Source organism: Colias croceus, chromosome 9, assembly GCF_905220415.1.
Source record: "Colias croceus chromosome 9, ilColCroc2.1".
Classification (NCBI taxonomy): domain Eukaryota; kingdom Metazoa; phylum Arthropoda; class Insecta; order Lepidoptera; family Pieridae; genus Colias; species Colias croceus.
The window spans coordinates 10,415,261-10,438,137 of record NC_059545.1 but is presented as its reverse complement, the minus strand read 5'-3'; the positions used below and the strand labels follow the sequence as shown (position 1 = coordinate 10,438,137).

At 33.6% G+C, this 22,877-nt stretch overlaps 1 protein-coding gene across 2 annotated transcripts in view; it reads left to right on the top strand.

Moving 5' to 3' along the window:
- The window catches only part of LOC123694125 (protein trapped in endoderm-1), a 48,885-nt gene extending 27,839 nt beyond the window's left edge, over positions 1–21,046 (top strand). Inside the window, exons 5-7 of one of the 2 annotated variants that reach the window (XM_045639436.1) lie at positions 9,086–9,188; positions 19,820–20,022; positions 20,583–21,046. In XM_045639436.1, coding sequence (XP_045495392.1) covers positions 9,086–9,188; positions 19,820–20,022; positions 20,583–20,958 — 682 coding nt within the window. In that variant the 3' untranslated portion in view covers positions 20,959–21,046. Of the gene's footprint in view, positions 1–9,085; positions 9,189–19,819; positions 20,035–20,582 lie in introns of both variants that reach the window. The other variant, XM_045639435.1, reaches the window with a different exon arrangement.
- Positions 21,047–22,877: the final 1,831 nt, after the last annotated feature.

Genomic DNA, 22,877 nt, shown 5'->3' with positions numbered 1-22,877 from the left:
AAATAAATCGCATTTTAAACCATAAACCCGCAGATTATAAAACCATACATAACAAAACTGGAACGCTGTACACAGATTTGTTAAGGATTACCTTCCACTCAGCACCCGGAAGGAATAAAACATAAAAGCAATGCACGCAATAAAACGGGATTACTTCTCCGTGAACAAGCCAATCGTAAAAATCTATTGAGAAAGTGGAGTATACGGATGAATGGAAACTGTAGTATAACATATTCACAAGAATATTGGCCGGTTTCGCAGTACTATATTATTCTGCAAACTACGTATCTGTCAGATAAAGTATATATACAGAATATTGTGAAACAATAAGTGATTATTTTAGAACGTTATCGGTTCATAGTGGGAACAAAATTATCTTGCCATGCTGATCTTACTAACCCGGAAGGAAATTCACCATTAAAACAGATGTAGAAAACAATTCCAACAACTCGAAGAAATCCTATTAAATTCTAATTATGTATTTAAATAATCGCAGTTCAGAAAAGCTTATTCCGCCGCTCGATTATTACCATTTTGCCTATTATTTCGTAACTGCCTAAAAAATCTGTGGGAAGCCTCCAAGATCACTTTTATCCACTAAAAGAACTCATATTATCTCCTTCTTACATATAGCATTTACCATACGAAAGGGGGAGCGAGGTAAATGTGAGTTGTGACCTTCTATAGACGCAAAATACGATACACGCGTACAACATATCATCAACAAGCCTGACATCATTTAGAAATTGCTTTTAAGCAAATCTATTGTTCAATTTATATCTTACGCAACTTCGAACAAACAATTAACAATTGGCAAATTATATGCTTAGTTTCAAGATTTTAAGCCCAAATATGTATTGTAATATTATAATGTTTAATCAAAATAACTCAAGCAAATATACTATCTATGCTATAAAAAGGCAAAAGTAGAATATAGCCCAAAGGCCAAATACACACAGTGTCACTAAGATTCTAAGGGCGTATTCAGAAAGAAAGCTTGAAACTTATAAGCGCTTATCGGCGCTTGTCAATGCTCAAACCAGCTTGTCAAAACCAGCATTGACAAGCTTGTCAAAACCAGCATTGACAAGCGCCGATAAGCGCTTATAAGTTTCAAGCTTTCTTTCTGAATACACCCTTAGGTATATTTTGATAAAGAATTTTCATCATCAGCCATGTAATGCTGGGACACAGGCCTTCTATGAGGGAAAATTTTCAGGAGGTTATTCTAAAAGTCGCTCTTTCTTTAGACTTCCTACTTCACAATTGAGTACCAATACGAAACAATAAATTAATATTCACATTATAGAAAACTTACCATTCTACCCCGATAATTCATATATTTAAATCAAATAGCACCAGAAAATAAAGGGTCCCGCATATAAATTCAACACTAATTTCATTAAACGCACCACTCGAGTATGAGAGGGTATTGTCCTCAAATTAATTACCGCGTTCAAAGGTTCAAGTAGACTAGCCATTTGTATGCTGGAAATCATTTAAGTGTACTTATAATATCTACTTATAAGTTATAGTAATTGTTTTGTTATAAAATAGGTAGGTACGTTGTTTTTACAGCGACTTGAGTCAATTAAAGATTCTGAAACGTCGTTTTATAAACTGATTTAGTACCTAAATTCTTAATACCTTTACCTGGTAGAAGATTAGCAGGATTTATTTGTGTAAATATAAAAGAAAAATAAAATAAAGAAAACACTATAATCACTTAGCAATAATAAAACTAATTCTTCTTTTGCTGACCTGATAAAAGTTCAGGAAGTGCAATAATAATAGACAATGTTTTAGTATTTAATTCTAGTAAAACGACTCCTTTTATCTCCTAGATTTCTTTGATAAATAACATCCATGAGCGTGTTCTAATTTTTATATTTAACAACAAAATAAACAACCCGTTATGTGCAAGCGTGCTAACATACAAACGTGCAAATTATTACATGCACTAATGCATAACACTATCCGCTATATGATAATAAATTTGATAAATAACATCGTTCTAATTTTTATATTTAACAACAAAATAAACAACCCGTTATGTGCAAGCGTGCTAACATACAAACGTGCAAATTATTACATGCACTAATGCATAACACTATCCGCTATATGATAATAAATTTGATAAATAACATCGTTCTAATTTTTATATTTAACAACAAAATAAACAACCCGTTATGTGCAAGCGTGCTAACATACATATGTGCAAATTATTACGTGCACTAATGCATAACACTATCCGCTATATGATAATAAATTAATAACATCTTAAGAAGAAATATTGTAAGAACAATTAAGTTGGCTTTACTACAATAAAATGCTAATACTACCATTTTAATACATTCATCTAGATAACATTGTGACACCTTTTCTTGGGCACATAGGTATAAGCTATACTTTTAAAGTAAAAATACCTAATAACTGGTTCAATTCAGACTAACTAACTATGCTAATAACTATGATAACTTGATAATAAGTGTACTTAATATTTATGAAGATTTTTTATGCATGCATGCAATATATACTTATTTTATCAGACTTATGAGAAATATTGGTTAATATTACGTTACTTACGAGTTACGTGTAATATATGCACGAATAAATAACCAAATACCCATCATTCCATTAAAAATCCTATTTTTTTTTTGTTCATATTACTCCTTTAAAGTTCTCAAGCTTTATATGGCTCCATTGCACTATTAAACTATCATCTAACCAAGTTTAATCGATAGGAAATCCAACATGATTCATTGATCCACAGCTTACAAATGGCCCTCTCATCGGCTCCCCATCAAAAGAAAATCTATAAAGTACTTGCAATCATATTGATCGTAAAATCCCAGTTACTTATAGGTATATGTTTATGTTCTCGTTTGTCCTAAATATAATGAAATGAAGCTACAAATAAATGTAAAATGACAATTAAATTTTATTCTAATCATATAGCGGATATTATATGAAGCAAAAAAATATGTATAATGACAATTTGTATCAATTTAATGATGAATATCATATTAAAAGTACTAGCTTACCGCCCGCGGCTTCGCCCGCTTTCTCTAAAACGATTTGAGATTTAAACTATCCTATCTCTCAAGTTGGATCGAACTGCACATGGTGGGCGAATTGTATTATAATCGGTTAAGTGGTTTAGGAGTCCATTGAGGACAAACATTGTGACACGAGATTTATATATATTAAGATATTGAGACCTGCTAAAATATTAACTCAAAACGTAGCATAAAGATTTACATATCTACTAGATACATCTGAGCCTGTAGAATGGTTCAAAATAAATGGATAGACCAATGAGAATGATCTCCCTTCAGTCCTGGATTCTACTGCTCATGCTATTATGACAAAAAACATATAAAAGCTATACCAATATATAATGTGTAAACATCAATATCACGCTTACAGATATCGCTTATAAAAATCCAGCGAGGTCGGGTCAGTACCCGCAGCACAAAGATGCCACTGTTGTGAGCCCTTTAATCGTTTCATAAACCTTTTTATGTGCACCGGATGATTTTCAAGCATTCGCTCGAATTACATCAATGGTACACTGTATGGTAGCGAGAAATGTTTGGCTGTTCATTATTTTCTATTCATTTTTGTTCTAATATCAACTTCAAGCATTATTCGGAAAGATAATAATATATTGTATTGTAAACTGTAGCACACAGTGATAGACTATATGCAATTTCATGTAATTATAGTAAAACTAGCTTTCCGCGGTTTCCCTCGCGTTTTCAAAGAAAAACCTGCATAGTTCCCGTTCCCGTGAGATTTTCGGGATAAAACCACATTGTAATCGGTTCAGTAGTATTTGCGTGAAAGAGTAACAAACACATCACAAACTTTCGCATTTATAATATTAGTAGGATTTTCGTAATATAAAACCCGGAAGGAATGTATGAATGGAAATATTTTTACAAATTGTATAGTTAGTCAGTTTTCGAATGTATGAGAATCGTTTGTTTCATAATGATTTAATTTTAACATGATTTTAACACATACACCTTAAAATGTATACACCTTAAAATGTATGTCAATTAAAAGGTATATCAATCCTCTGAGTAAATAATTGTCAAGATTATTTTACCTACATTTTTCTGCTCAGTACCGGTAGTCTGTACAAATTAGTCGGTAATTACCGACAACTTATTTATAGACCCGTCTTCAGCAATGAAAATGATGTCGCTTACTACCTCTCCCCAATTTGATGGAAGCATACAACGGATACTTATTTGTTTATAATTTTTATTCTTCACAAAACTTTCCGTTATGCGTCAAAATATTTATATAATAATAGCCTTGTAGTAATGCATTTTTATCTAAATTAATAACATTATTATTTCAATTCCGTAAATATATGAACAATAAATAAAATATAGATTTCATGGATTTGGAAAATCATTTCTTTGCAACACATTCGAATGTTGTCAAAACAAATTATTCTTTGACATTGTCAATCGTTATGATACCGACGTTTTGATCTCGACAATCTCGATAACTAAAGCCCTTCTCCCATTACGATTTACGATACTTCTAGAATAGGTACGATACTCGAGTAGAATACTAGTAAGATATTTGCTCGCTACCCGATGATCGCATATTATGCAACTGAAAAATGACTAAATTCATCATTATTGTGCCTCGTTTTTGTGGGCGGACGTTATATAATAATATTACAAAAAATACATACTAAAAGAAAATATACCAACAGATAGATGCCGCAAATGCCAGAGACAGCCCGAAACCATACAGCACATTACGGGAGCATGCTCTAGTTTAGCACAAAATGATTACACACATCGACACAACCAGGTAGCTCATTATCTTCATCAAAAGTTAGCTGTAAAATATAATTTTAATAAAGGAAAGCTTATACCATATTACAATTATAAACCAAAACCCGTATTAGATAGCCCAACATCTAAAATCTATTTCGACCGCGCTATTCTAACCGATAAAACTATTCATTTTAATAGACCAGATATAACCCTCGTAAATAAAATCACAAAAACTGCTTATCTCATTGACGTCACCGTACCCAACACACACAACATACAAAAATCAATTAGCGAAAAGCTTCACAAATACGCCGAACTAAAAGGAGAAATCCTCCGAATATGGAACCTTAGGACTGTTTACATTATTCCAATAGTTTTGTTATGTACGGGAGTTATCCCAACTAATTTACACCATAGCCTGAAACTTCTAGATCTACCAAAAAATACATACATTACAATGCAAAAGGCAGCTATATTAAATACCTGCCGTATTGTGCGAAAATTTCTTAGTGACAGCGAAACTACTGTAACCGATATTTAAATCGAACCGTAAGTTACCTAGGGTCTCTTGGCTAAATAGCCCGCGCCCCTAGCAAACAAACCCCTGAAAAGGGAGAAATAAAAGAAAAGAAACAAATAATAATAATCATTTATTTATTGTAACAACAGTTAGGTCGTTATGTCGAGCAATCAGCGATTCCAGTGACGAAGAAGCTCTTGCAGTTTTTCTTTTTTATAGAAATAGAAGACGGCAACATAAGAGTAAGAAGTACTGGATTCATCCATATATTGAAATAAAAATAAATTGTAGAGATTTGTAGCCGCACGAGAACTACAACTCATGATGATTAGAAATTTTTATTTTTCTACCGAAGAGATACGCGGGAGACGTGACGCAAAAGCGACCAACATGGTGAGTCGTGCGATGCTAGTCGCGGACGTGTAGGATACCGATAGCGTAGTGTGCGAGCCTACATACAAATGTATGTGATAATGTGAGTTACTCCGCGGCGACTAGTCTCCGAGACTTGCAGGATACTTGAATCGCCTGTGCGTATCGTAATGGGAGAAGGGCCTTACGGTTTGTGTGGGTTTGTAGATACGGTTGAAAATATCGGAAAAATTATAGATTATTATAATCTATACATATAATAAATCTGTAGAAGTGTCAATTCTGTACATTGCAAATATTGAAAAAATAAATAGCAGGGGGTGTTACTGGATCGATACCAAACCCAGATATGTGATTAAAAAAAATTTTTGTCTGTCTTTCTGTCTATCTGTCTGTATGTGAAGGCATCACATAAAAACTAACGGTTCGATTTCGATGAAATTTGTTATAATTATTAACCTTTTTACCTTATTATCCTGGGCATAAAATAGGATACTTTTTATCCCGGAAAAATACGTAGAAAAAAGAAATCTTAATTTTTCTTAATTTTTCCGCGCGGACGGAATCGCGGGCGGAAGCTAGTTTTATAATAAAAAAGATATTTCACACTTCCGATGCTATATGATTAAACGCAATAATTTTTTCTCTTATTTAATTTTATTGCAATTAAAATAAAATACACAAATAATGTTTTATTTTTAAGATGGTTTCAAAATGTTATTGAAAACTAGCGGTCCGCCCCGGCTTCGCCCGTGGTACATGTTTACGTTTTCTCTCCATAAGAACCATCCTCGAACTTCAAGGAATATTAAAAAAAAGAATTATCGAAATCGGTTCCGCCGTTCTCGAGTTATGCGCTTACCAACACATTTTGCGATTCATTTTTATATTATAAGAAGATGTTCAGAAGCCTCTTATGATATGTACATATTACTTATCCATACTAATATTATAAATGCGAAAGTAACTCTGTCTGTCTGTCTGTTACTTAATCACGCCTATTCTACTGAACCAATTTGCATGAAATTTGGTATGGAGATATTTTGATACCCGAGAAAGGACATAGGCTACCTTTTATTGCGAAAAATGTACCACGGGCGAAGCCGGGGCGGACGACTAGTATTAAATAAATATTAGAATAGTTTACTGCTGTCTGCATTTATTCAGCCTAAAAATTCGATAAATTTCTTTCTGAACTTCTAGGATAATAAAATTATACAGATGAATACAAATAAAATAAAACGATCCAATTACGAAAAAAATTTATTAGAAAATTTTAATTTAACAGTTTATAATAGCGTAGTTGAAAATTTGGCTCAAAACCATCACCCCTCACCAACATAATAATTCTAGTAACTTGTTCATATGTAAAATATAAAATTTATAGATAAATATTTATATTTAACACATAAATAATATTAACCGTGAACCGCTAAATCAATTGCATTGCATCCTTGGCTTATTAACTGTAATAAAATATACAATGATGCACATAATATAATATAATAATACAAGCTAAAAATACAAGTGATACAAATTATCCGTTCCGTCCTTAGTTTAAGTTCCGTCAGTTTCTATGATGTCTTAAAGATTTCTCAAAAGGCTTCGAATTGAGCAGAATTATCTTGTAGAGCTTTTGGAGTCTTTTGATTAGAATTTTATTGCACTTCACAAATAACAAAATATTACTAAACTAAAACTAATAGCTTTAACTATATAAAAACATAACGCAGATTGATATTTTCTTAGGATATTTGTTATCCAATAGATTTATAGGACTTTTAAGAACATAATTATAAATTATCCTCTTGAAAACACACAATTTATATTTATTTTGATAGAAATATTATTTTCATGATTGATGATTGATGTCAAATGTCAAAAAAGTAAATAAAGAGATTGCTGATTGCCATACATGGAATTTTGGATTCCATGAATATGTAATTAATAGAACATTAATTAATCGATTGATATAAAAAATATCGAATTTGATTAAAATTAAATTAACTGCCATGTTTTTTTGTGCATAAAATTTGCTTTTTTTATATGCAATTGCAATTGTAATAATACGAAAATTAATATAACTAATTTTAATTTACTATCTATTCCCTAAAACTAAGCTAAATTTCTTGGAAAAAGAACACTAAATTTTTTAGGTCTATACTATAGTTACTGATTGGTTACTGATAATCGTTAGTTACCGACCGATTTCGGTCGATATCGATGTCGATTAGTGTCGAGACTACGCCTACAGTGCGCAGAAGATATTTGACAATTTGACATGCTAATTTCAAAAGTAGGCCTTAGCCTGCTTATCGAGAGATTGATATAGAAATTCCTCCAATAAAGCATTTTTCAGTTAATTCAATGCCTATATTTACAGTTGATCTGAAACAGAACAAAGTATATCAATAAATCCCAAAAAAAACATTAGCCCCAAATCTTCCTGCCAATAAAAACCACCATAATCCCAAATATTTGCAATTTAAAACTCTCGCAATCTTAGCTTATCAAAAGCACTCGATCCGTGGGAACATGTCTGTTTGTTGTTGATAAGATAAGCCCATATAGTGGCAAGTGTCTTCACCTCAATCTCCCAAATGGCTAAAATGCGGAAGGAACGTGCTTCCCGTATAATTGGGTAATAAAGTTTTATCTTAAAGCGTTTTATGTAAGCCTTGCATAACCTGAAAATGAAATGCTTTGGACAAATAAAACTGCATGTATATGAAACGTGGGTAGTTCTGAAGTTGCAACTTACAATATAAGATAAAGTATAAGCACAATTTACCATTTAATATATAGCATGAAAAAATAAATGAAAAGCTCTCATACATAATAGTAACTATGTACTGAAATACATATCTGCAACGTTGATTTAGAGCGTAACTAGTTACAATTAGAGTACTTACGCCCCTAAAAATAGATTTTTTTTTGACTCAGTTTTACTATGAACATAATATTATGACATAGGTACTGTTTGCTTGTGTAGTTGCAGTGGTGGCTCAGTGGGCAGTGGTGGCTCAGTGGTGAGACCTTGGACTTCGAATCGATAAGTCCGGGGTTCGAGACCAGGCGAGCGCGCAGGAAATAAATTAATTTTTCAATTTATCTGAGCATGTTGTAACATCACCAATGCTCGAATGGTGAAGGAAAACATCGTGAGGAAACTGACATGTCGAAGAATTAAAAAAAGTTCGACGACATGTGACATCCGCCAACACGCACTTGGCCAGCGTGGTGGATTATGGCCTGTACCCTCATAGGAGGCCCGTGTCCCAGCAGTGGGAACGTATATGGGCTGATGATGATGATGATGATGAATTTGAAAGCACAAAGGCACGACACTTTCATATCATTTATACCTATTCGTTATATTTTCTTACAGGTATACGCTGATAGCATACTACGACATGTACTCTCAAATCTACACCACAACGAAGATCTGGATCCAGCTCATCATGATATGGCTGGTCTCCTTTGGTCTTATGGTAAGTCTCTGTTAATAAATAGAGAAGCTATTATTAATTAAATTTAAAAGTTATTTCATAACTAGCTTCCGCCCGCGACTCCGTCCGCGCGGATGTCGGTCTTCGCGTGGATGGTTTATTTATCCATTTTGAGTACCTCTGACAATAAAATCTTATAAATATCTATTGGACCCAATTCCCAAATACGGCTAGGCCTATAATAATACGCAACGTGTGTTCGCGGTTCTACGGAACAACGTCTATGGATAAAACTGAAAAATTAAGATTATTTTTTTTCTACGTATTTTTCCAGGATAAAAAGTATCCTATTTTACGACCAGGATAATAAGGTATAATTATACCAAGTTTCATCGAAATCGAACCGCTAGTTTTCACGTGATGCCTTCACATACAGACAGACAGACAGACAGACAGACAGACAGACAGACAAAAATTTTTTTAATCACATATTTGAGTTTGGTATCGATCCAGTAACACCCCCTGCTATTAATTTTTTCAATATTTTCAATGTACAGAATTGACCCTTCTACAGATTTATTATATGTATAGAAAAATTAGTATAGTTTACATAATATATGCGTTCACACGATGCTCTTTATCCTGCTTTAATCATATTTTTTTAATGATGATGATTGTTTTACGACATTTTTATTTAATTTGAAAAGAAAGACTCAAGAAATATGGTTTTTTTTTTGTTATCCCTTACTCCTTGATCCTGATAGATTACTTACTGTATTAATAACAAACAAATATCCAACTACCCGCTACATCTATACATATAATAAATCTGTAGAAGGGTCAATTCTGTACATTGAAAATATTGAAAAAATAAATAGCAGGGGGTGTTACTGGATCGATACCAAACCCAAATATGTGATTAAAAAAATTTTTGTCTGTCTGTCTGTCTGTCTGTCTGTCTGTCTGTATGTGAAGGCATCACGTGAAAACTAGCGGTTCGATTTCGATGAAACTTGGTATAATTATACCTTATTATCCTGGGCGTAAAATAGGATACTTTTTATCCTGGAAAAATACGTAGAAAAAAATTAATCTTAATTTTTCAGTTTTATCCATAGACGTTGTTCCGTAGAACCGCGAACACACGTTGCGTATTATTATAGGCCTAGCCGTATTTGGGAATTGGGTCCAATAGATATTTATAAGATTTTATTGTCAGAGGTACCTACTCAAAATGGAGAAATAAACCATCCACGCGAAGACCGACATCCGCGCGGACGGAGTCGCGGGCGGAAGCTAGTATTAAAATAAAAATACAAACACAGCTAAAAGCAACCCTAACTTGATTATGTCCGTTTGTATCCACATTTCGTAGAACCGTCATACAAAGATCCATTCGTATTGATATAAGTGAATAGTGACACCAAACTTCCTCACATTTCCGGATTTACGTTTCCTTTTTAAAAGAATTAATGAATAATTCATTATGAGATGTTTGTTAATTTTATTGTGTTCATTACAATGTTTTAACATTTCATTAAAATGATGAATGTAAACCATCTGTCCATACACTATCCACTATCCATACTAATATTATAAATCTGAAGAGTTTGTTTGTTTGAACGCGCTAATTTCAGGAACTGCTCGTCCGATTTGAAAAATTCTTTCGGTGTTAGATAGCCACGTGGGTGAAACCGCGGGGCGCAGCTAGTTAAATTACATAAATATGTATTATTTAAATTTAATAGCATAATATTCGGAAATTTCCAACCTATAATTGACAGCTTTAGTACTAATCAATCTATTTAATAAATAAATACATACTATAATAATCATAGACTACAATCATAGAGCACAAATTAGTACACACTACACATACGCAAATTTCTTTAATTACTCCACATATTGAGAGTACTTTCTAACTTTCCCAATGATAATTACTCCGTACATATAATTTCATGTAACGCTCTGCTAAACTATAACCAAATATGTGGTAGATTTAATAAAGTCATACCATTAGCTTTCATTCTTCTTAATGTTAGTTTTATTGTAATCTAATTGCGAAAAAGTTAATTGGCATTGTATAACACGTAAAAATTTAAATAATGGTGACTTACAATAAGTTAATGTTTTGTTAATTAACTACGAAAAGGCTTTAAACTATAAATTTATATAAATGTCTTCATATTTACATTTAGATTTCATGAGGCTATTTTAATGAAGTTAAGAATTATGATCTATTGTTGCATTTAATGTCTTAATATAACGAATTAAAATTTATACAAGACCGTGAATTTCCTTGATAACGATCTTTATAAGCTAAATGAGCTTAAAACACTAAATTAAAACACTGGTTTTAGAACTTTTAGACTATTCTATTAGCGAAAAGAAAACAACGATATAGATAGGGAGGCGAGGTAGCTAAATGGCGTAATTAAACGGCGCCGTCGAGACTTATCAAAATCGATAGATAAAATAATTTCGAAAAGAAAAGCTTCTATGGTAAAAACCATTTTAGCGGTGGGTTTGGCGTGTACGGATTTACAAAAATGTAAAAAAAAATAGTTACTTGGGCATTCTCGAGCGCGTCAGATATTCATACTACGTATGCCCCAAGTGCCTCTGATAACAACGGTATACTAATCTGCCGGTTTGCGTGGTGGGGCTAGGCATATTAATTCGTCAAAAATGCACAAAAAAAAAATTTACTCGAGCGCGTCAGATTTTCGGATGGGGTGTTAAGTAGGCCCCAAGGAAGCTCCCCTTAAAAAAACTGACGATTTCGGCGTGACGATAAGTTACGATGAATTTTTGAAAATGCAGAAAAAAAAAGTCCTTTTGAAATACTCGAGCGCGTCAGATTTTCATAGGGGAGGTTTATCTCGGTCTCCTGAAAGCATATTTTCTTAATCTGACAAAAATGTTGGTGGGTTCTCTTAATCTGACCGAAAACGGTTTGAGAGTTTCTTTTTTTTAATCATCGTTATTTCATATCAATTTTTCATAACACCCTCAGTTTTCGAGATATACTCAAAAAACCGGGAGTTTGAGTTTTTATGATGCTTCAAGTCAAAAAGTTTTAACTTTGGACAAAAATTTAAAGAGACCTTTTTTGTGTAAAATAAAATTACCTTTTTTGTTTATTCAAACTTTTTTTTTGTAAAATGTATCGTTCGCGACTTATATACTGCAACGCGTTTTTCGGAAGACGAAATGGCTCCTCCAGACTTCCGGTCACGCGGAAACCGGCAGATTTTGTATTTTTAGTAAGTTTTAGATTATATTCTTCAAAATAAAAATAAAAACAATCGCGCTCGAGAATGCCGGATTAACGTTTTTTTTTTACAAGTTCGCGACCCTATAACTTGGCGGCGTCAAGGACTTATCGTCAGATTAGTTAAATTTAGTCTTAAAACACTAAAATCAACCCCCAATATCTTAATCTGACGCGCTCGAGTATTTCAGACTATCGATTTTTTTTTACTAATCTGATCGTCTATCCTGGGCGCGCGTCACTACTTAAAGAGCTAAATAGTTAACAAGGTTGTTCTATTAGGTCTAAGGTATCTCTCATATCTTAAACTGCCACGCTCGAGTATTGCAGAAAATTCCCCTCTTCGCCTCCCTATCTAATAGGAAAACTAGGTATATACGACAATAACAAAAATTATCAATTTAATATTCATGCCTGCATAAGTTTTAATTTTTTTTAATTTACTTATAAATAATTCCCATTATGATGATGTAAATCCATGGTCACCACAGCCGAATGTTTAAAATTCATGTAACAGACAAACGCACAAACAAACATACGATATTATGATGGAAGTTTGAATTAGTTCATTGCTCTTTATTATTCATATTTAAGTTACTATGCATTTCAAAGATAAATAAACAAAATATTCATAGACATAGAATATACAGGAACCTAGAAGACAGGAACATATCCGAGGGGAATTATTTGTAGGATATTATATGAAGGAATATTTATGATTTATTGGTATCTTAAATTTCTCATCGACTCGGGGATCATAATTGTTAAAAATTTCTAAAATTTCCGTATAAATAGAATGCCTAACTTATCGAAGGCACCTAACATATCATCACATCAATAATAAATAAATTATTCTTAATACTCAAAACTTACATACATAATATTATTGTCACTCGATAGGTAATTTTTAATTTTCTACAATACATAATAATCACAATAAACAATTAACAGCACAATTACATAATAAAAATAATCAAACACAATAGACATACAAATAATAAGTACTATGGATTAACGTTTGAATTAGGTCATTGCACTTCCCTGTATGATACATGTTTAATTGTACCGAATTAGGATACGGATAGTTTTGGGACGGCGCAAGCGCATAGGATTCGCGGTAAAATGTTTTGTTGCAGTATTAATTTAAATTTCTATCTATCTATCTATCTAAATCTGTGAGAAATAGAAATGAAGATTTCTGGTTATTTTTTTCAGTTGTATTAATTATAATACGGAAGGAAATAATTGGTTAAATCTAAGGTTAAATCAATGATTTGTTAAAAGTTTTAAAAAGTCATTGGGTCAAAATTAATAATGTTCTTCTTTTAACAGACGATTTGTTTAAACATCAATGAATATAGTTAACAAAACAAATATTTTTATAACAGTGCTAACCAGAATTAGTACTATAAAAAAGTAAAATTATGTGTTTTTTTCTCAATCTTAATATATGTCGGCGCAACGACAATAAACGACTACCGTCAAACTACTAAATAATTATAACTAGCTAAAGTTTACTTAAATCTTTTTAAATAAGTGGTTAAATTAACGAAATAATTGAGTCGATACATATCAAACTCCGGTAAGTCCACTCCCCGCCAAAATTGAGATAACAATGGCGCCAATTTTGAATTGTAAAACTAAACCAGTCTGTACTTTTCAAAGTTAGGTAAGTCAATCGTATCTTTATTAAAATAAGGTTTAAAGTTAATATTTTTTTTCAAACTCCGGTATGTCCATCGACAGTGGTTTATCAAACTCAGGTAAGTCCATTTCGACCAATCACAGCGCAGTATGGCACTAAAATGGCTGCCATTTCTCTCAATTTTGTTGAAGCTAACATGTGTGACCAATGCTTAGAAATCGTTTTAATTGATAAATGATGGAAGAAAACAGTTTTACTATAGAGGTGGTGGTTCTAGACAAAGCAAGGAAAAAAACAATACCAAAAGCTAAAACAGACAAGGCTCAGAAAACAGCTAAAAGATAAATGAAACTGACGCACAGCACACGCACAGTAGTTATTTCCAGCCATGAAGCCCAGGGCCGTACTGAGATTTTTTCAACCGTTTTGATTTATTGACCCCTCTCTTTGCCCAGCAATGGGATGATAAAGGTTAATAATAATAATAATTTGTATCTTTTAATTTACATATTTTATTTTAATGTCCTATACTTACAACGCGACAAACTATTTACCCATTTCCACCACCTCAGTACGTCCCAAAACTGAGTTCTATCAAATCCCTGTAAGTCCATTAGAGATTTTTCAAATTCCTGTAAGTCCAAGACGATGTTTTTCAAAACCCGGTAAGTTTTGCTGGTATTTATCAAACGCCTGTATGTCCAGATTTAAATCTAATTTTGTGGCATAATCATCAAGTAATACATTTCTTTTTCTTCGTAAAAATAATTCTAATGTATTATATTATATCCGTCATAAATTATAAAGCTCCAAACATATTGTTTTTTTAAGTTATTAAAAATACCTCGATTCCCACATTTCTGTTAGAATGGACTTACCGGAGATTGATATGTATCGACTCAATTAATGTTTGTTAAAAATGATAAAAATTCATTGCAAAAATTAGAGTGGCAACACTCTCAAACTAATTCTTGTGAGTCATGGTTTAATTTAAATACGAGCGTCCGACGGCACAGAGCACATTCACGCGCCGGCCGTTGGAGCGTTCGGAGCTCTCTCTGTAATTACGACGTGGAATAAAAGGGCAGTAAAAATACCTACAGGCGTTCTACTTCGAGTATGAGCGCCTGCCCTGATGATGGTGACGTCAGAATTGCTGACGTCACTCTTTTTAAAAATGGCCTTGGGCCTCTTCTTCCGTCATCAGAAGTGGGATAGAATTCAAGCTCACTCTTTTTGTGTTAAGAGGGCTTATTCAATTTAACGCAAGTCAAAATCTCCGCGATCTATTACGATAGATCGCGGCTTGCGCTATCCTTTTACTATGAACAGCATAAGTCCACAGGAGAGCGCCGAGCAACATGTCCTCTCTCTGGAAAGGCTCGCTGCCGACTGATTTTAATCGGGTCGCGCGCAGTGTTTTATAGTACTTTAAAAAAAATTGTAGAAAAATAATAGAGGTACCTTAGTTGATTTTTTAAATTTTATCTTATAAGTAAGACGTTCTTTTATTGCAATATGTAAAAATTATATTAAACTAAGTCAAATATCTTGGTGAAAATAATCATTTTGTCGACTATAATTTCTAAAAAAATTCACATTGTTCGGATTTTAATTTCGTAAGTTAGGAGTCCAAAATAAAAAAAATCTTTTAACTAACTATTTTAATAAGGATTTTTGCAGTTAGTTAAAAAAAATTGTGTGTTAGATCTGTCAGCGATTTCAGATATTTTTAGCTTCGAAATTGACACTAAAAGCGAAATCAAGTAATCATCGGCTCAGTTATCTTGATGGTATTCACAAATACTGTATTAATTGAAAAAAACTCTTAACTAACTATATAGACAATAAAATTTCCTAAAATTGTTAGTAATTCATATGTTTGTAAGATAAGTGGTTGATGAACAATCTGGTTTGAAAAATCACATATTTGAGCCAAACAGCGCACGGACCTCGTACACGGCCTTAAACGAAATGTTAAACGTTTACGTAGTTTTGTAACGGCATACTGGCGTTTGTGTTTCTTCGTGCGTTGTGTAAAGTAAAAGTTTGTTACGTGGATTATTGTAACGGGAGTGTGGTTCATCGAAGGAATTGTGCGTGCTATCTGCGCCTCTCTTTGTGATAAGCATAAATCTACGAGAACCTCCGAGAAATCTACGAGAACCTCCGAGAAATCTACGAGAACCTTCGAGAATCTGCCTATGTCACAAATGAGTAGGTGTTGGTCGCATGATACGCGAACGGACTGCTTCTGTCATGTGGAGTGTTTAGTGTTATGTAAGGTCAGTGTGGCCGAGGCAGTGTGTTTTTGAAATCCCGAGATGAACTACCGTAGTATTGTAATACGAGAAAAGGCGTACGAGGACGTACGATTGTCAATATGGCCGTGTTAGATGTAACTTTGGTTTAGTATTTTGTGGATGAATAGTTGTCATTATTTCATGTCAGAACATGATTAGCTTCTTAGATTAAATAATGTGAGTACAAAAAACTGATTTCTTAATAAAACAGTTAAAATCTACAAGAACCTTCGAGAACCTCCGAGAATCTACGAGAACCTTCGAGAACCTCCGAGAATCTACGAGACCCTCCGAGAAATCTATGAGAACAAACCTCCGAGAAATCTACGAGAACCTCCGAGAAATCTACGAGAACCTTCGAGACTCTCCGAGAACCGACAAAAAACATGCCAAGATTATAACTTGACATTGTTACAGACTTTTACAACGAGGCTGGTGCAGAGCGCGCACCGCCTGTCAGTATGGCCGTGTCGGCGCAACGACAATAAACGACTACCGTCAAAGGGTCCGTTCACACAGACAGGCTCGGAGAGCATCGGCGCGCATTTTTCTTTTCACACAGACCGGATCGTATACGCTTGGAGTTGGTCGGAGCGGAGCCGTCAACTATTTCACATAGACCAGCTGGAAGCTATCTGAAAGCGGATGCGAATGTAATCGGAGCTGAACGGCTGCGCGAACGAGAAAAAGTACGCGATCGGAGCCGGTCAGCTCCTCTTATTATTTCACACCAAGCGCGTTCAAGCATTCTTAATGTCAAAAGCAGTGCACACGCAAAAATAAACCTTAAGTTACAAATACTAAAAACTCTGTTTTCATCGTGATAAGAATCTGCTCTCCTCTCAGAGCCGGTCTGTGTGAACGGACCCAAACTACTAAATAATTATAACTAGCTAAAGTTTACTTAAATCTTTTTAAATAAGTGGTTAAATTAACGAAATAATTAATGTTTGTTAAAAATGATAAAAATTCATTGCAAAAATTAGAGTGGCAACACTCTCAAACTAATTCTTGTGAGTCATGGTTTAATTTAAATACGAGCGTCCGACGGCACAGAGCACATTCACGCGCCGGCCGTTGGAGCGTTCGGAGCTCTCTCTGTAATTACGACGTGGAATAAAAGGGCAGTAAAAATACCTACAGGCGTTCTACTTCGAGTATGAGCGCCTGCCCTGATGATGGTGACGTCAGAATTGCTGACGTCACTCTTTTTAAAAATGGCCTTGGGCCTCTTCTTCCGTCATATATAATATAAATCTCGTGTCACAATGTTTGTCCTCAATGGACTCCTAAACCACTTAACCGATTATAATAAAATTCACACACCATGTGCAGTTTGATCCAACTTGAGAGATAGGATAGGTTTTATCCCGGAAATTCCACGGGAAAGGGAACTATGCGGGGTTTTCTATGAAAACGCGGGCGAAGCCGCGGGCGGAAAGCTAGTAACAATATAATATTATACTGAGATGAAACTAAGCTAACATTGATATATATACAAAACTACCCGCAAATCCATCAACTATTACTATAACACACATGCTACATTAATTTATGATTATGACCAACATTTTAAACACTTCCTAAATATTTTATAACCTATTAAAATATGTATTTTACACCAACCATTAACGCTTAACATACATTCAAAGAACACATATCCGCAGTTAAACCATTGTATGTAGGTGTCTGTAGTCAATATTAAATGGAGGTCTTCAATTTACGATTATGAATGAAAGTAAACTTTAATTGTTAGGATCCTGTTGGAATATATTCTAGTCACGTTAAAGGGTTTTTTGATGAATGGGTGATAAAATTATAGTACTGGATGTCGGTTAACACGTTCACTGCGGCACATAAATATCTGTACTTTCCATTACTGCGTTACGGGTCGTTTTAAACCTTGTCCTATACCAGAGATTGTGGCGGCACGAGGCATATTAAACCCCACCGCCCGTAGGAGACCAAAATCGTTTTTTTGGCGCCAAATAAGACAAAGTGTGCGGCTTTTGTCGTGATTATTATTAACAATGAGTTCATTAACCTAAATCTACCGTCGCCCGTGGTTAGATTAGTTAGTTTAGATTCTAGGGGTAAAATAAAATGTGGGGTCTGATGTACCCCATACCGCACTGAACAATAGCAGTTTTTCATATAATTTAGTGATGGGAAAAGAAATATCGATTTTATTTAATTGTATTTATTTATCAAACTTATGGATGTTTTTCATTAAAACAGGCCAAACAATAATATTGTTTGCAACCAGTGCATTCTGTGAGAATTTTCTTTACCTTTTTCGGCCTCACGACTTGTTAAGAAGGTGCGGAGTTTTTCGTAACATCCTACACATCTACTCTTCTTTGATCCCTTTAAAAGATGATGTGCCTTGTTTGTTGGCTTATTGACTTGGGCAAGAGTTAAATTTTGATGAGCCATACACCGATTGCCGGGTGTTTTGGCTTTGCCGCTAGTTGATTCAATGAACAAACACACTAATAGTAATCATGATTATCAACCTATTTGAAGAAAGTTACTCAACCAGTCACATTCACGTTTCTATGAACGATATTTATTATAACGAGTAGTTAGGATGTTTGAAAATTACCTGTATCCACATTCAAGTCCTTTTTTGTAAAAGCTTCAATAAGTTGTTCCACAAATAGTCTCGAATGCGTTGCACAACACTAACCGCGTGAAGCTAGCTTAGGGTGCGGTACGAGGTGCGTGGTGGTACGAGGTGTTCGCAACCTCGTTCCGCACTGTGTTAGAATTTTTATTTGTTCAGTGCGGCACGAGGTCTAAGAAACCCGGTATTAGGGTCGGTATACCATTGAACTGGGAATCAATAGCACATCTCAGATATATAGATATCACTTTCCTACACTGAACCAGATGGAAGTTATGCCTCCCGCACGACAGAGAAGTTTAAGTTTTTTCCTACCGCTATAACGACGAGACACGGACAGGGTGTTTCAAGCCCTGTTTCGCAGCTAACGTGTTAATTGAGTACGATAGTTTTTCTAGTTTTGAAATGGTAATTAAATTTTTTATTGGCCTACCGGGCGGGCAATACAGAATTAGTATATTATATTAGGTTAAAAGAAACATTTATTAACGCACATTATGAAATACGTTATTAAAAAACCTCTCGCCGATATCTTAGCAGTTCAATCGTCGATTGATGAATCGCAGATACATTGAGTGATCAAAAATCTATTCACAGAAACTACAATCAATTGAGGAAAAAGCTCTTTTTTTATAAAACATATGCTCCTGAAAAACAAGCTCCCAAGATAGTAAAAACAGTCACAAATATGATATGATTTATTTTTTTATCGACATTTGTTGCCGTAAAAAACAGAGTATGATTTATTGATGATTTACATATCTATCGTATTTTATAATAAATAACAAATAAACATCAATTAACGTAAAAATCTCTTATTCACAGGTACCACCCCTCCTCGGCGTATGGGGGCAACTAGGGCTAGACCAGAACACATTCTCTTGCACGATCCTCCCAAAAGACGGGCGGAGTCCAAAGAAATATCTCTTCGTGTTCGGATTCGCGTTACCCTGCCTTGTGATTATTGTGTCCTATTCGTGTATATACTGGCGAGTACGGGAAAGTAAACGAAAATTGGAAGGAAGGAGGTGTGTATGTGGGTGTGTATGCATGTTCATACTAAAACTTGCATTTGAAAAGCAATAATCAAGCTATAATCAATGTTCACGGTAAACTTTGTTCAAATGTTGTCACTCAAAGACAACTGCTACCTATAGTTTTATGTTATCTGTGTCAATATATATTTTAAATGAATAAATAATAAACGCCTACATTTCACACTACGCCATCTAGCTTCGAACTAAGTGAAGAATCCTTCTAAAAATGGTTTTTATTTGAATAAATTTAAAATATTCTAATTTCTAATAAGCATTTAATGTTCTGCATGAAGATAACTCTCAACTGAAATCTGACATTAGTTTTTATAAAAGCTTGCGAGCATGTTAATAAATAGTGTTGTAGTTAAAATTAACATATTCATATTGATCCTGTTTAATCAAAAAGATATGCATCATAAGACTCAAAAATAAATAGCGAAATAATAATCTTTATAATCTATATTCTATGTAGAACTCTCAATTTAGGTTGTGTTCACTTATAATATAAGAACCTTTTCGCATATTTTAAATGTCTTAATTTTTGTTCACAGCAAACTAAGCGGTCAAACAGCGAAAGAAAAAGAGGAAGACTCCCGCCTTACAACACTAATGTTAACAATATTCTTGTGTTTTCTTGCTTGCTTCCTCCCCCTTATGATTATGAACGTGGCCGATGATGGCATTAGATACCCTTGGCTTCACGTAATAGCGTCCATTTTAGCTTGGGCATCTAGTGTCATGAATCCACTAATATATGCCGCGACTAATAGACAATATAGAGCAGCGTACGGCAATCTATTGAAAATGTGTAAAAACAATCCCGTAGCACGAAAAACTACTTGGGGAAGTCGGACTGTAGGTCACTCTTCAAATTCGCCGCATTATGTCGAAAAACGAGCGGTAAAGGAGAAACCAACGAAATTATAGTTTTGAGGTTTTGTCCAGTGTGAAAAAAAGAGCAAACGAACTTTTATAAATGGCAACTTTGTGAAATGTCACAGTGACAATTAACGCAGCAGGCTAGTTAAAAAGAAAAAAAAGGTAAACAATTTTGCCGCGAAAAAAAATCTTTTTCGCATATTGCTCAGCTCGTGTTTGTAAATGTAAATATATGTATCATACAATCACCGTAATTTAATCTGTAAATAATTATATATAAATGTAAACGCACCAAAGTTTATATGTTAATTAATTTATAATCAGGTTATTGAGAAAACATTGTTTTCAATATATTGGGGTTTGTATATCTATGTAATTAGAATTGATCTGTTATAAGATTTTGGAGTAATTTAGTATACGAGTCGCTGATATTTTTACTCTTAAAAAATAAGAAATTTTTTGTTAATTGGTAAAAAAAGATCAGAATAATATTACTTATGTCTTACTTATGTAATAATAATTTAAGATTGAAATCTTTGATTAATTATTATCATACCACTCATTAAAAATTAAGAGAAAATAATACTTACAAATAAAAACTGATTAGAATAGAAGATATTGCATTTTATAAACATTCCTTAAATTAGTGTTACCTGCTGTTTGATTTTATTCTTGTATGCGTTTAGAAATTACAGACTTTTAACGGAATTGAAAACGCGATTTATTGATTATATTAAGTACTAGCTTCCGCCCGCGACTCCGTCCGCGCGTATGTCGGTCTTCGCGTGGATGGTTTATTTCTCCATTTTGAGTAGGTACCTCTGACAATAAAATCTTATAAATATCTATTGGACCCAATTCCCAAATACGGCTAGGCCTATAATAATACGCAACGTGTGTTCGCGGTTCTACGGAACAACATCTATAGATAAAACTGAAAAATTAAGATTAATTTTTTTCTACGTATTTTTCCAGGATAAAAAGTATCCTATTTTACGCCCAGGATAATAAGGTATAATTATACCAAGTTTCATCGAAATCGAACCGCTAGTTTTCACGTGATGCCTTCACATACAGACAGACAGACAAAAATTTTTTTAATCACATATTTGGGTTTGGTATCGATCCAGTAACACTCCCTGCTATTTATTTTTTCAATATTTTCAATGTACAGAATTGACCCTTCTACAGATTTATTATATGTATAGATGATGTATAGGATACTTACCGATTTTCAAAAACTAGGAAAAGCTTCTCAATTTTAGTGTATTTTTTGAGTTTGTTACTTCGGAATGTTTCGAAGCTTCGTCGAAAAAAAAATATTCGTAACTATCACCGTTAATAATGAATAAATCTCTTTTTTTAATCCGTGAAAAAGTCTATTTCCTTACATTTTTAAGAATCTAATATTATTTGCGTACATATATGTATTTGATAAGAATTCTTTCATTATATAAATTGCTATAATTAAAAAAAACCCTTTGTATGACCTATATACAGTTTACAGTTGTATACAGTTTATAAAAATAGATTAAATGTGACTTTGATTTGATTTGAATTTTCCAAATAGAATAACATAGATCTGTACCACATCTGTACTGAATTTATATTGTATGTATTCGCGGTAGGTCGCGTCATGTAAAAAGAACGCTGCATTGGCGATTTATTGGTCTATTTGGTATTATGAGGTGGTATAAGAATAACAAATATGTAGTTGCGAAGCCACGACTCGAGAGCCTACTTCAAAAATAAAATAAGCAGCAAATAACTTTCGTGCTAAACTCGATACATGCCAAAACACACCCCATCACTTTCATCCAGCGTTCTTTTTACATGACGAGTACTACTCCTGAAAAAAAATATATATTTTGAATGTGAATATTATAATATAATTAATAATATATTATTTGGTGTTGTATTTTCTATTATCTAAATAAATATGTTTTTTCTAAGACTGAACTGGAAAA